Source organism: Salmo salar, chromosome 14, assembly GCF_965601325.2.
Source record: "Salmo salar chromosome 14, fSalSal1, whole genome shotgun sequence".
Taxonomy (NCBI): domain Eukaryota; kingdom Metazoa; phylum Chordata; class Actinopteri; order Salmoniformes; family Salmonidae; genus Salmo; species Salmo salar.
In genome coordinates, this window is record NC_138304.1 from 64,691,415 (window position 1) to 64,706,018 (window position 14,604).

Below are 14,604 nucleotides of genomic sequence, written 5' to 3' on the forward strand. Positions count from 1 at the left end.
GAGAAAAAAAGAGTGGTAAATAGAGATAGGACAAATGGATGAGAAACAAAGGAAAACATTTAAAAAATATATTTCTCTGTATATTAATTATGTTAGTAAATTAATAATAAGCCAATGAGGATATATGAATGCGAAGAGATAGAGTGATGATAATATATTATCTAAATAATCAATGTGTCCATACCGGTACCATTCATGAATTAATCATTATGCAAATAGAGTAAACAAGGTAACAACCTACTCTAGTGTAAGGCTACAAATGTCTGCCTTACAGTGCCTAGCATCGTTGAAAGAACAACATGCTATGTGCACATCCGCAACACATCCCAACACATCAAATTTAATCACATTTGATTATTGATGACATGAAGAAATCCACTAGAGACCATGCCTCCCTCTCCCATACTATGTACGTACAAAGCCTACATTGAGAAATTCAGTCTCAAACGCATACATAGGCCTACCCTTCCATGTATAGGGGCTACTATAGGGTTCATGTTTCCCAAATAGGAATATGTGAATATTAAATATATCAATTTCAATATTTTCGGATCGCCATTGACAGTATATACAATATGAGGTGTAGAACATACAAAAGAGAATGTTGGTGAATAGATGGAGGGATTTGCCAAGGAGATGCAGTGAGGGGTGAAGGGATGCAAATGGTAGTAGCAAGTGATCTGGCATAGTAAGAACAGACAGAGGCAACGACAGAGAAGAGGGAGAGTTAGGGAAAAGTGTTAGTAGCCTACTCTCTCTTTCTCTTTCATCCCCCTTTCCCAGTCACCACGGCAACATGCCTGGAGGGCACTCACGAGAGGCGTCATCACTGACAAAAACAACAGAGAGGGGGAGAGTGAGTGAAGGGAAACGAGAGCAAAATAGACAGTGTGTGTGTGCGTGCGTTTGTCCGTGCGCGCGTGTGTGTGTGTTTGTGTGTGTGGGCATGAGAGAAGGGGTGTGAGTAGGAAAGTAGGGCTGTAGACCTACTGTGCTTTTGGCATTTAGAATTTTCTGCAATGAAGTATTTCAAACTTGAACCTCAGTGAGAACTAAACACAAGATACAAATGATTTAGTTGGCTATACTCAAGGACAGTTTATAGACACCCACATTAAGGCGACTAAATCAAGCCTCACATCACCAAAACCACTTTTATGAAAGTTACACCAAAGATATGATCAAATCTGTTTGAATAGGCCTACAGAATGTGCATATTTAATCAAACACAGTGATGACTAAAATAGTTAAATGAATAGTAATTACTTCACTGGCCAAAAAGTGTGGTTTAAAATCCACCATTGATGAAAGTGAACAGGTTCATTAAAATCTCTTTAGGATATTGAACACACGCGCACACACGGTGGTGGTGGTGGGGCGGGGCTGCTGGATGGACAGAGCGAGCGCGTCTTGTCTATCAGAAAGCGGGATTGTAGAGTCAACGGGTGCGCAGCGTGTGGCCCTAGTCTGGAAGCGGCGGCAGGTAGAAACCGAAAAGTCTCAACGGGCACTGACTGAGTCGAGACTCATTTCAAATGACAATGTAGACAATTACATTTACAGTCGAAAAGAAAAAGGAAACCTAGCAACAGGAGGATAATGTAAACACATTTTTGACGAACTTTGATGATACCATTTCAACGCCAGCAGTGCCTGTCCAAGACGAAAGGTTGTCTTGATGTGAGGCTACATTGAGGTGATTTGCAACGTTTCATCAACACGGGACTTCAGTTGTCATTGTCAAATATTGCAGTCTAATTTGCCTTATCACTTCTCCTTGTGAACACTATTGTTTTCAGTCTGTTGAGAGGATTAGGGAACATAAAAGGAATACTCAAAGCACAGTGACTTCAAAGTGCGCAGCAGGCAAAGTAAGTAAACATAGGGTTGGGGAGGATGCCGAATTGGGGTTTGTAGTCGCAATGGAATTAGTGCCGAAGAAGTATTCGTCCGTTCCAAACGTCGCTGGAAACTTCAACTAGGTTGTGTTACCGCTGGGATGTTGACAGCGACCTGCTGTTTGGGACGGAGGGACTGAGAGCGAAGAAGGTAGGCTAGAGAGAACGAGGAACAGTGGGATTATGGCTCTCGCAACCAACCTCTGTCTAATAGCGCTCGCCTTTTCACATTTGCACCTGACGCGAGCCAACGACCGACATGCCGTCTATTGGAACAGCTCAAATTTACAGTAAGTAAACTAGCCTACAGATATGGGCGTAATACAGTAGGACAGACTATCATCTTTGTTTTATTTGTTGCTGTGGACCTAATTTGACGACAGTATTATGTCAGTATTAGGAATTGATCATCCCAAATTTCTAAAAACGTGAAACGAAAATATTCCAAATTTAAATCATGAAGTGTGACTATTTTACAGGATTCATATGTGAATTGATAGGCCTATGTATAAATCATTCTGTCAATTGTGTGATTAATGCCCACTGCCTTTTTAAAATAAGCATAAAAAGTAGTCTTTATGTTTATGCCATAACTTTATTTTCCCCTTCCACAAATTGTAAGCTATTTCCACAGTGAATTACGGATTTTGCCTATTGCCAATAACACACACACACACACACACACACACACACACACACACACACACACACACACACACACACACACACACACACACACACACACACACACACACACAGTATAATAGCCAATAACAGGTAGCTGTGTTATTGTAATGTTCCTTTCCACCATGTTAGTGGGTACCCTGGTGTTCTATATGAATATTTAATATGGCCAACTCAGTTCTCACTGTCCATCTCTTCCTCCACCATGACTCGTATCTGTCATCAATGAACCCCTATCTCTCTCTCTCTCTCTCTCTCTCTCTCTCCATTTTACACACAATCCTACGCATTTGAATGCAATCCATTCTGATATTGTCTGCCATCTTTGTCCCCCTTCCATCCTACTACAGTATGTTACAATACTGTAGGTAAGCTCTCCATACCTCTAACTCAATACCTCTGCAGCAGAGATCGATTGGGTATCTGGTGCCTCTGTCCTCTCATTATTTTACATTGAATCCATCATTCTCACATTGTTTTATCTTCTCCCCTCACCCCACCTCTTGCTCTCTCTCTCTCTCTCTCTCTCTTGCTCTCTCTTTCTTTTTCTCTCTATTTGTTTTCCTCCTCCTTTCGCCCATTTATATTCACCTCAGACACTGGCTTCTCCCCTGTATGGCCTCTCTCGATCTCATACTTGGTTATTTTCCACCCTCTCTCTTATTTTTCTACTGTCTCTGATGGCCAGCCTGTCCCCCTCAATTCCTTTTTTGTGTGCATCTCATTACCACCCCCCATCTGCTCCTGTTTCATCATTCACCTCCAAAACCCAGGTTGTGCCCCAAATGGCACCCTATTCCCTTTATAGTGCACTACCGTTGACCAGGGCCCATAGGGCTCTGATAAAAGTAGTACACTATATATAGGGAATAGGGTCTCATTTGGGACACATACCCAGACTGAAAGGTACAGAAAGATAATTACATAGGATAAAGTTGTTTGAATGCACCTGAAAGATAATCAATTAAGGATTCTGAGCATGTGAGGCTTACAGACAGTTTTTTTATAATCAAGGTATCTCAATCACACAACAAACAGTGCAAACGAACGCCTCGTAAAAATTCCAACCAGCTCTGGTTGCGATAGCAATTAAGTATGTCAGTGTGAATCTGAATAGAGGAGAGGTATATTAGAGGAGACTCATTAGCATCGCTAGTGCATGTTCAAAGTGCTCTGAGGATTTTGCAGGTTTGTGAGCGTCACATTCTGTATTAGTATTATCTATCATTGTTCATTATTAATTTGGCGTGTGTTCTATCCAGAATGACTTGCACAGCGTGAGGAGTATGCCTAGGCATTGTATGGTGTAATCATTCATCAAGTGTTGGCACATCGGTACCTTAATATAACATTTATATGAATATATTTTTATTTTAATATACTCCAATGAGTGCCTCAGTGTGGGATGTGTGTGTGTGTGTATGCATGTGTGTGTTTGTTTGTAATATCTTCCTACACTGAGATAAGTATCTGTAGAATAATGCAAAAATTGACCCAGTTTGCAGGTAGCAGACAAATCCACAGAGGCTATGGCAGGAATACTGATAGGCCATCAAGCCTTATAGGCCGTAGGCTTTAGGCCACTCCAGCACGGCTTTAAAAGAGAAGACTAGTTTGAAAAGGAAAGACTAGGATACCGTTAACAAAAGTTGGAGATACAAGAAGTGCCCTGATTGCAGCAGTCGGAGTTGCAGCACAGTTATCTACCTCCATCTCCTTTAGAAAGAGTTGCTCCCAGCTTCGGCTCACAGCGGCATGCCTAAGCCAACTCGTTAAAAATGTCCCTGCTAATGGCTGACTGAAGCAGGAAAAAACACACACGCAGGCCATTAAATCATCTCGCATCTGAGGCCATCTGCCAATTAGAGAGGGGAGATGTGGAACATCTTGAGGAGCGCATGTGAGTGGTGTTGGCCTTGCCAGTGACACAGGCTGAGTCCCAAATGGCATCCCATTCCTTATATAGTACACAAAAGTAGTGCACTATGTAGGGGAGAGGGTGCCATTTGGGACACAACCACAAACTGTAGTGTCTTAATTGAATGTTCAACATGATCAAAACAATAATGTGGCTTTCAATCACTCTCAATGTCGCTCCTAAGGATCATAACTTAGCAGGAGATCAGGGCATGCAGGTACTTTGCACAGGTGTGGGAGAGAATAGCAAGGAACCCATGGTGTGAAAATGTTGCCCACCTTACTGTAAAATCGGCCTACCATTGCCTCCTAAACAAGATGAAAGGTGGAACCTCAGTGTGTTATTGCGCTATGTGCGTTCATAGTATGACATATTGTGAACCCGATTTGAGACATGAAATTGAGTCTGTCAGGCTTCCAAACCAAATAAAGAAAACACTGCCTGCATGCATCCCTCCCTCCCTGCCTGCCTGCCTGCCTGGTTGGCTCACCATATCCGGTGTTACAAAATAAATGATCACCTTGACAAATAGCTTCCCTGAGAGTAAGAGGCATGGGGGCTCCTCATGATCAATGCGGAGCGGAGCTGCTGTCTTACTCAACCGCCCCACTGAAGATGTGTGGGTGGAGGACCAGCAACTCAGAGGTGGTGGCACTGTGTGGTGGCGGAGGAGAGGGGAGCCCCAACACACTTTGGGTAGAGAGATTTCTGATCTTCTCTGTGAGATTATTTATAGGGAAGATAGATAGATAGATAAATAGATAGATAAACACACAGAGGGAGACAAATAGAGATGGAGAAAAATAAAAATGTGGAGAACGGTATTGAAAGAAAGGGGTGAGGAGTAGTGATGGAGAATATGGAGTGCTGATAGAATAATGGAAAGTGTGCCAAGAAGGTAGAGTGAGGCAGAGGATATTTTGAGAATGATTTAGAGAGCCCAAAGACAGGGAGGGAGAGCGAGGCAGTGAGCTTTTGTGGAAATTAATTTATTTGGCGAATGTGCTGCTGCTGCTGTTTATGGAGAGATTATACTTATGGGAGGTGACCCGTGCTAATGTGGACATGCAGGGTTATTCATGTGGACCAGTGCTCGGAGACAATAGCAGAGGCCTGGCCCTATGCAATACTGTGCAGCACAACGCGTGAGACACAAGTGGATTTGCTAGCTGATTACATGCAAGGCTGTCTGTCTGGCTTGCTCACTGAACAGTCTCGCCAATTTTGCATACAAATGCATCTTACTCACTGACATTCAATTTGTTCTTTTCCACATTCGTCATGCCACCGTGACACGCAACCGTCTCAAACTGCATTATATCCTTCTTTCCTGCCTTGTAGTTGATGGCTATTGTGCTGAATGGGAATCTGTGTGCAACACTGATTCCAAAGTGAATGAAAAAGAGAATGGTGCTGGAGAGAATAGCAGCTGTTTTACAGGCTCCTGACCAATTGTGCTATTTTGTGTATTTTTTTGCAGTGATCGTAACTTTTTTAACATAATGTTTCCGTCATTGTTTCCTATGACCGAAAAGAGCTTCTGGACATCAGAACAGCTATAACTAACCTCAATTTGGATGAGGGATTCTACTTCAATGAGTCAGAGACGAAAGACATCACATGCGCTGCTGTTACTGTTTATTGTCTATCCTGTTGCCTAGTCACCTCGTACCCCTACACATCGCACAAAGCAGCATGCCTTGCCCTTAACAGCACACACAGAACTAACATGAACTACATTCATGATAATCTTTCATGGTTGAGGGTTTAGGAGAAATGTACTACTTCTAGTCTTTTCAAGAAACATTTGTGTGTTGAAAATGCCTAACCAGTTGTATATTTGCATACACTTCAAACAGACATGCATAACCCACCAGACATGCCACTATGGGTTTCTTCACGGTACCCAAACCAAAAACAGATTTAATGCGGCGCTCAGTTATGTATAGAGCCATGTCATCGTGGAATGCTCTACCACCAGAGGTTACTCAGGCAAAAAGCAAGTTTAGCTTTAAAAAACATCTTGTATCACTGCACCTCTCATCTTTCTAAAGATCTAATTGAACTGAATAAGAATGTATATATGAATAGTGTGTAAATAGTATTTTTGTTGTCTCTTGGTGTCTTTGCTATGTATACAGTCGTTGCCAAAAGTTTTGAGAATGACACAAATATTAATTTCCACAAAGTTTGCTGCTTCAGTGTCTTTAGATATTTTTGTCAGATGTTACTATGGAATACTGAAGTATAATTACAAGCATTTCATAAGGGTCAAAGGCTTTTATTGACAATTAACATGAAGTTGATGCAAAGAGTCAATATTTGCAGTGACCCTTCTTTTTCAAGACCTCTGCAATCCGCCCTGGCATGCTGTCAATTAACTTCTGGGCCACATCCTGACTGATGGCAGCCGATTCTTGCATAATCAATGCTTGGAGTTTGTCAGAAGTTGTGGGTTTTTGTTTGTCCACCCGCCTCTTGAGGATTGACCACAAGTTCTCAATGGGAATAAGGTCTGGGGAGTTTCCTGGCCATGGACCCAAAATATCGATGTTTTGTTCCCCAAGCCACTTAGTTATGAAAAAGGCATTGTTTGTCACCAAACTGTTCCTGGATGGTTGGGAGAAGTTGCTCTTGGAGGATGTGTTGGTACCATTCTTTATTCATGGGTGTGTTTTTAGGCAAAATTGTGAGTGAGCCCACTGTCTTGGCTGAGAAGCAACCCCACACATGAATGGTCTCAGGATGCTTTACTGTTGGCATGACACAGGACTGATGGTAGCGCTCACCTTGTCTTCCCCAGACAAGTTTTTTTCCAGATGCCCCAAACAATCAGAAAGGGGATTCATCAGAGAAAATAACTTTACCCCAGTCCTCAGCAGTCCAATCCCTGTACCTTTTGCAGAATATCAGTCTGCCCCTGATGTTTTTCCTGGAGAGAATTTGCTTCTTTGCTGCCCTTGTTGCCACCAGGCCATCCTCCAAAAGTCTTCGCCTCACTGTGCATGCAGATGCACTCACACCTGCCTGCTGCCATGACTTTCTTGAGCGCCCTGAAGCCACCTTCACAACAATTGAACCGCTCTCCTTGAAGTTCTTGATGATCCGATAAATGGTTGATTTAGGTACAATCTTACTGGCAGCAATATCCTTGCCTGTGAAGCCCTTTTTGTGCAAAGCAATGACGGCACGTGTTTCCTTGCAGGTAGACATGGTTGACAGAGGAAGAACAATGATTCCAAGCACCACCCTCCTTTTGAAGCTTCCAGTCTGTTATTCAAACTCAATCAGCATGACAGAGTGATCTCCCGCCTTGCCCTCATCAACACTCACACCTGTGTTAACGAGAGAATCACTGACATGATGTCAGCTGGTCCTTTTGTGGCAGGGCTGAAATGCAGTGGAAATGTTTTTTTGGTATTCAGTTCATTTGCATGGCAAAGAGGGACTTTGCAATTAATTCATCTGATCACTGTTCATAACATTCTGGAGTATATGCAAATTGCCATCATACAAACTGAGGCAGCAGACTTTGTGAAAATTAGTATTTGTGTCATTCTCAACACTTTTGGTCACGACTGTACATTTGAAATCAGAAGTTTACATACACTTAGGTTTGAATCATTAAAACTTGTTTTTCAACCACTCCACAAATTTCTTGTTAACAAACTATAGTTTTGGCAAGTCGGTTAGGACATCTACTTTGTGCATGACACAAATAATTTTTCCAACAATTGTTTACAGAAAGATTATTTCACTTCTAATTCACTGTATCACAATTCCAGTGGGTCAGAAGTTTACATACACTAAGTTGACTGTGCATTTAAACAGCTTGGAAAATTCCAGAAAATGATGTCATGGCTTTAGAAGATTCTGATAGGCTAATTGACATCATTTGAGTCAATTGGAGGTGTACCTGTGGATGTATTTCAAGGCCTACCTTCAAACTCAGTGCCTCTTTGCCTGACATCATGGGAAAATCAGAAGAAATCAGTCAAGACCTTAGAAAAAAATTGTAGACCTCCACAAGTCTGATTGATCCTTGGGAGCAATTTCCAAACGCATGAAGGTACCACGTTCATCTGTACAAACAATAGTACGCAAGTATAAACACCATGGGATGACGCAGCCGTCATACCGCTCAGGAAGGAGACGCGTTCTGTCTCCTAGAGATGAACGTACTTTGGTGCGAAAAGTGCAAATCAATCCCAGAACAACAGCAAAGGACCTTGTGAAGATGCTGGAGTAAACCGGTACAAAAGTATCTATATCCACAGTAAAACAAGTCCTATATCGACATAACCTGAAAGGCCGCTCAGCAAGGAAGAAGCCACTGCTACAAAACCGCCATAAATAAGCCAGACTACGGTTTGCAACTGCACATGGGGACAAAGATCGTACTTTTTGGAGAAATGTCCTCTGGTCTGATGAAACAAAATTAGAGCTGTTTGGCCATAATGACCATTGTTATGTTTGGAGGAAAAAGGGCTTGCAAGCTGAAGAACACCATCCCAACCATGAAGCACGGGGGTGGCAGCATCATGTTGTGGGGGTGCTTTGCTGCAGGAGGGACTGGTGCACTTCACAAAATAGATGGCATGATGAGGAAGGGAAATTATGTGGATATATTGAAACAACTTCTCAAGACGTCAGTCAGGAAGTTAAAGCTTGTTCGCAAATGGGTCTTCCAAATGGACAATGACCCCAAACATACTTCCAAAGTTGTGGCAAAATGGCTTAAGGACAACAAAGTCAAGTTATTGGAATGGCCATTACCTGACCTCAATCCTATAGAAAATTTGGGGACAGAACTGAAAAAGTGTGTGCGAGCAAGAGGCCTACAAACCTGACACAGTTACACCAGCTCTGTCAGGAGGAATGGGCCAAAATTCACCCAACTTATTGTGGGATGCTTTTGGAAGGCTACCCTAAATGTTTGACCCAAGTGAAACATTTTAAAGGCAATGCTACCAAATACTAATTGAGTGTATGTAAACTTCTGACCGACTGGGAATGTGATGAAAGAAATAAAAGCTGAAATAAATAATTCTCTCTACTATTATTCTGTACTATTATTCTGGCATTTCACATTCTTAAAATAAAGAGGTGATCCTAACGGACCTAAAACAGGGAATTTTTACTTAGATTAAATGTCAGGAATTGTGAAAAACTGAGTTTAAATGTATTCTGCTAAGGTGTATGTAAACTTCCGACTTCAACTCTATATGTATGTATGTATGTATGTATGTATATATATATATATATATATATATATATATAAGGAACCGAAGTTGCTTGAATTAGTCACAGTAACCAACGTTGAAACCCTGCAGTCATAAGTATTGCCGATGGCACTTGTGATAAAACTCTTAACCTCTTTAATAAACACCAAACAGTTAGGAAAACTCCAGCACGTCAACAAGCTAGGTAGGGAGGTGCTCCGAATCAGGAGAATACAAAATCCAGTGCGAATCCAGCAGAGTTAATTAGCTTTCATTCTTGAAATCAAATAAAATGTTGTCACATGCTTTGTAAACAACAGGTGTAGACTAACAGTGAAAGTCTTCCCAACAATGCAGAGAAAAAAAAGACAAATAATATAATTTAAAAAAAATATATATCAACACAAGCAATATTTTTTTTATAATTGTTTTTTATTTCACCTTCATTTAACCAGGTAGGCCAGTTGAGAACAAGTTCTCATTTACAACTGCGACCTGGCCAATATAAAGCAAAATACATAATGAGTAACGATAACTTGGCTATATTCACGGGGTACCAGTACCTAGCCGATGTGAAGGGGTAATTGAGATAGATATGTACAGTACCAGTCAAAAGTTAGGACACACCTACTCATTCCAGGGTTTTTCTTTAATTTTACTATTTTCTACATTGTAGAATAATAGTGAAGACATCAAAACTATGAAATAACACATATGGAATCATGTAGTAACCAAAAGTGTTACTACTCAAAATATATTTTATATTTGAGATTCTTCAAAGTAGCCACCCTTTGCCTTGATGACAGCTTTACACACTCTTGGCATTCTCTCAACCAGCTTCATGAGGTAGTCACCTGGAATGCATTTCAATTAACAGGTGTTCCTTGTTAAAAGTTCATTTGTGGAATTTCTTTCCTTCTTAGTGTGTTTGAGCCAATAATTTGTGTTGTAACAAGGTAAGGGTGGTATACAGAAGATAGCCCTATTTGGTAAAAAAAAACTAGTCAAATCAAATTGTGTTGGTCACGTACACATGGTTAGCAGATATTAATGCGAGTGTAGCGAAATGCTTGTGCTTCTAGTTCCGACAGTGCAGTAATATGTAACAAGTAATCTAACAATTCCCCAACAACAACCTAATACACACAAATCTAAAGGGGTGAATGAGAATATGTACATATGGATGAGCGATGGCCGAGCGGCATAGGCAAGGTGCAGTAGATGGTATAAAATACTGTATGTACATGTTATATGAGTAATGTAAGATGCGACTTTAATAATGTTAACATATTATTTAAAGTGGCATTGTTTAAAGTGATTAGTAATCCATTTATTAAAATGTCCAGTGATTGGGTCTCAATGTAGGCAGCAGCCTCTAAGAGTTAGTGATTGCTGTTTAGTAGACTGATGTCCTTGAGATAGAAGCTGTTTTTCAATCTCTCGGTTCCAGCTTTGATGCACCTGTACTGACCACGCTGACCTCTGGATGATAGTGGTTTGAACAGGCAGTGGCTCGGGTGGTTGTTGTCCTTGATGAACTTTTTGGCCTTCCTGTGACATCGGGTGCTGCAGGTCTCATGGAGGGAGGTAGTTTGCCCCCCAGTGATGCGTTGTGCAGACCGCACCACCCTCTGGAGAGCCTTGTGGTTGAGGGCGGTGTAGTTGCCGTACCAGGCTGTGATACAGCCCGATAGGATGCTCTGGATTGTGCATCTGTAAAAGTTTGTCAGGGTTTTGGGTGACAAGCCACATTTCTTCAGCCTCCTGAGGTTGAGGAGGCGCTGTTGCGCCTTCTTCACCACACTGTCACAGTTTGTCTGTGATGTGTAAACCAGGAACAGAAAACTTTCCACCTTCTCCACTGCTGTCCCTTCGATGTGGATAGGGGGGTGCTCCCTCTGCTGTTTCTAGAAGTCCATGATCATCTCCTTTGTTTTGTTGATGTTGAGGGAGAGGTTGTTTCCTGACACCATACTCCGATTGCCCTCACCTCCTCCCTGTTGGCTGTCTCGTCGTTGTTGGTGATCAGGCCCACTACTGTTGTGTCGTCTGCAAACTTGATGATTGAGTTGGAGGCGTGCATGGCCATGCGGTCATGGGTGAACAGGGAGTACAGGAGAGGGCTGAGCACACGCCGTTCTGGGGCCCCAGTGTTGAGGGTCAGTGAAGTGGAGATGTTGTTTCCTACCTTCACCACCTGGGGGCGGCCGGTCAGAAATTCCAGTACCCAGTTGCACAGGGCGTGGTTGAGACCCAGGGCCTCCAGCTTGATGATGAGCTTGGAGGAGACTATGGTGTTGAATGCTGAGCTGTAGTCAATGAACAGAATTCTTGCATAGGTATTCATTTTGTCCAGATGGGATAGGGGAGTGGGAAGGCGATTCCGTCATCTGTGGACCTGTTGGGGCGGTATGCAAACTGAAGTGGGTCTTGGGTGGCCGGTAAGGTGGCGGTGATATGATTCTTGACTAGCCTCAAAGCATTTCATGATGACAGAAGTGAGTGCTACAGGGCGGTAGTCATTTAGTTCAGTTATCTTTGCCTTCTTGGGTACAGGAACAATGGTGGCCATCTTGAAGCATGTGGGGACAACAGACTGGGATAGGGAGCAATTAAATATGTCCGTAAACACACCAGCCAGCTGGTCTGTGCATGCTCTGAGGATGCTCTGAGGATGGGGATACCGTCTGGGCCAGCAGCCTTGCGAGGGTTAACAAATGTAAATGTTTTACTCACGTCAGCCACTAAGAAGGAGATGTGGGGACGCAGTCTTAGTTAGCAAGCCGCGGCGGTGGCACTGTATTATCCTCAAAGCGGGCAAAGGAGGTGTTTAGTTTGTCTGGAAGCGTGACGTCGGTGTCCGTGACGTGGCTGTTTTGGTAGTACGTGATTTCCTGTAGACCCTGCCACATATGTCTTGTGTCTGAGCCATTGAATTACGACTCCACCTTGTCCCTGTTCCTGCATTTCCATATTATGGCAATAACAGCTGAAATAAGCAAAGAGAAACAACAATTCAGTCCATCATTACTTTAAGACATAAAGGCCAGTCAATATGGAACATTTCAAGAACTTTGATGAAAGTGATGAATGATGAATGAAACTGGCTCTCATGAGGACTGCCACAGGAAGGAAGACCCAGAGTTACCTCTGCTGCAGAGGATAAGTTCATTAGAGTTACCAGGCTCAGAAATTGCAGCCCAAAGAAATGCTTCACAGAGTTCAAGTAACAGACACATCTCAACATCGACTGTTCAGAGGAGACTGCGTGAATCAGGCCTTCATGGTCAAATTGCTGCAAAGAAACCACTACTAAAGGACACCAATAAGAAGAAGAGACTTGCTTGGGCTAAGAAACATGAGCAATGGACATTAGACCGGTGGAAATGTGTCCTTTGGTCTGATGAGACCAAATTTGAGATTTTTGGTTCCAACCGCCGTGTCTTTGTGAGACGCAGAGTAGGTGAGCAAATGATCTCCGCATGTGTGGTTCCCACCTTGGAGTATGGAGGTGTGATGGTGTGGGGGTGCTTTGCTGGTGACACGGTCTGTGATTTATTTAGAATTCAAGGCACACTTAACCAGCATGGCTACCACAGCACTCTTCAGCTGCACCGCCTGGCATAGAGGTCCTGGATGGCAGGGAGCTCGGCACCGGTAAACACACTACCCTCTATAGCAGTCGAATGCCAAGCATTTGCCATACCAAGCGGTGATGCAGCCAGTCAAGATGCTCTAAATGGTGCAGCTGTAGAACTTTTTGAGGATCTGAGGGCCTTTTCAGCCTCCTGATGTAAAGGCTGTGGTAAAGAATGATTATCCATGGACACTGCGACTTCAGATAGACTCCCACGGTTTAATTAGAGCAACCACACAACTTCAAGGGACAAATAAAATAAAGAATAAATAATATGAGCAGAGAGCTGGCACCTTGGCACCAAACTCTAGACTGAAGACCTGTCCCAGCATCCTCTGCTCTTTAAACCCAGAGCAATAGCATCTGGTATCACAATAAGTTCATCCAATTACAGTCCCACAGAAGTATTTCTGAAATAATATAGCATTATGCAAATTAAAAACATTTATCATCTGTGTCTTCACATTCTATTGATTTTCCTAAGCCACTGCAGACCCAGAGAGCTGTTAGTTAAGTGATTTAATAATTTTCAAATGTTCTCTTTTTGCAATAGGTTGGCACAGGTATATAAAAAGAAATACAGACATAAACAACGAACTTGGGATGGGAAAGCTGTTTTCTACAGTATTTTTACTATTTGCTGGTATGAGTCTTGCAAAATGGCTGGAGAAAGCAAGCTGAAAGGATACTGTTTGTATTTGTGGCATGGTGTCTTTTTTTTTTATCGCTCCTTTTGACTTTCATCCACAGGGCTCTGGTCAAAAATAGTGCTCTGTGTAGAGAATAGGGCGCCATTTGGGACGCAACCTTAGTGGTCCGTATGGATGCTGAGGGTGGGTGTGTGAATCAATATATACTGAACAAGTATTTACATGCAACATACACACATTTCAAAGATTTTACTGAGTTAAAGTTCATGTAAGGAAATCAGTCAATTGAAATAAATTAATTTGGCCCTAATCTATGGATTTCACATGACTGGGCAGGGGTGCAGCCATGGGTGAGCCCTGGACATTGGCCCACCCTCCTGGAAGCCAGGCCCACCCACTGGGGAGCCAGGTCCAGCTAATCCGAATTAGTTTTTCCCCACAAAATGACTACATTACAGACAGAAATACTCCTCAATACTCCTTCAGCTTTGACATACTGTTGTGGCTGAAGGGAAGAGAAAAGTAAAAATGTTGCTGGATACCGATGAAAAGTATAGCAAGAACTCAGAGGCAATGCACGATGATGAGATTTTCA

The 14,604-nt window shown here is 42.5% G+C and overlaps 1 protein-coding gene across 1 annotated transcript in view; it reads left to right on the forward strand.

The window, feature by feature from the left end:
- The first annotated feature begins 1,433 nt into the window (after nucleotides 1-1,433).
- LOC106570106 (ephrin-A3) overlaps nucleotides 1,434-14,604 on the forward strand; it is a 95,611-nt gene continuing 82,440 nt past the window's right edge. The window contains exon 1 of the mRNA XM_014142114.3: nucleotides 1,434-2,188. Within this exon, the coding sequence (XP_013997589.1) occupies nucleotides 2,082-2,188 (107 nt within the window). The 5' untranslated portion in view covers nucleotides 1,434-2,081. The remainder of the gene's footprint in view (nucleotides 2,189-14,604) is intronic.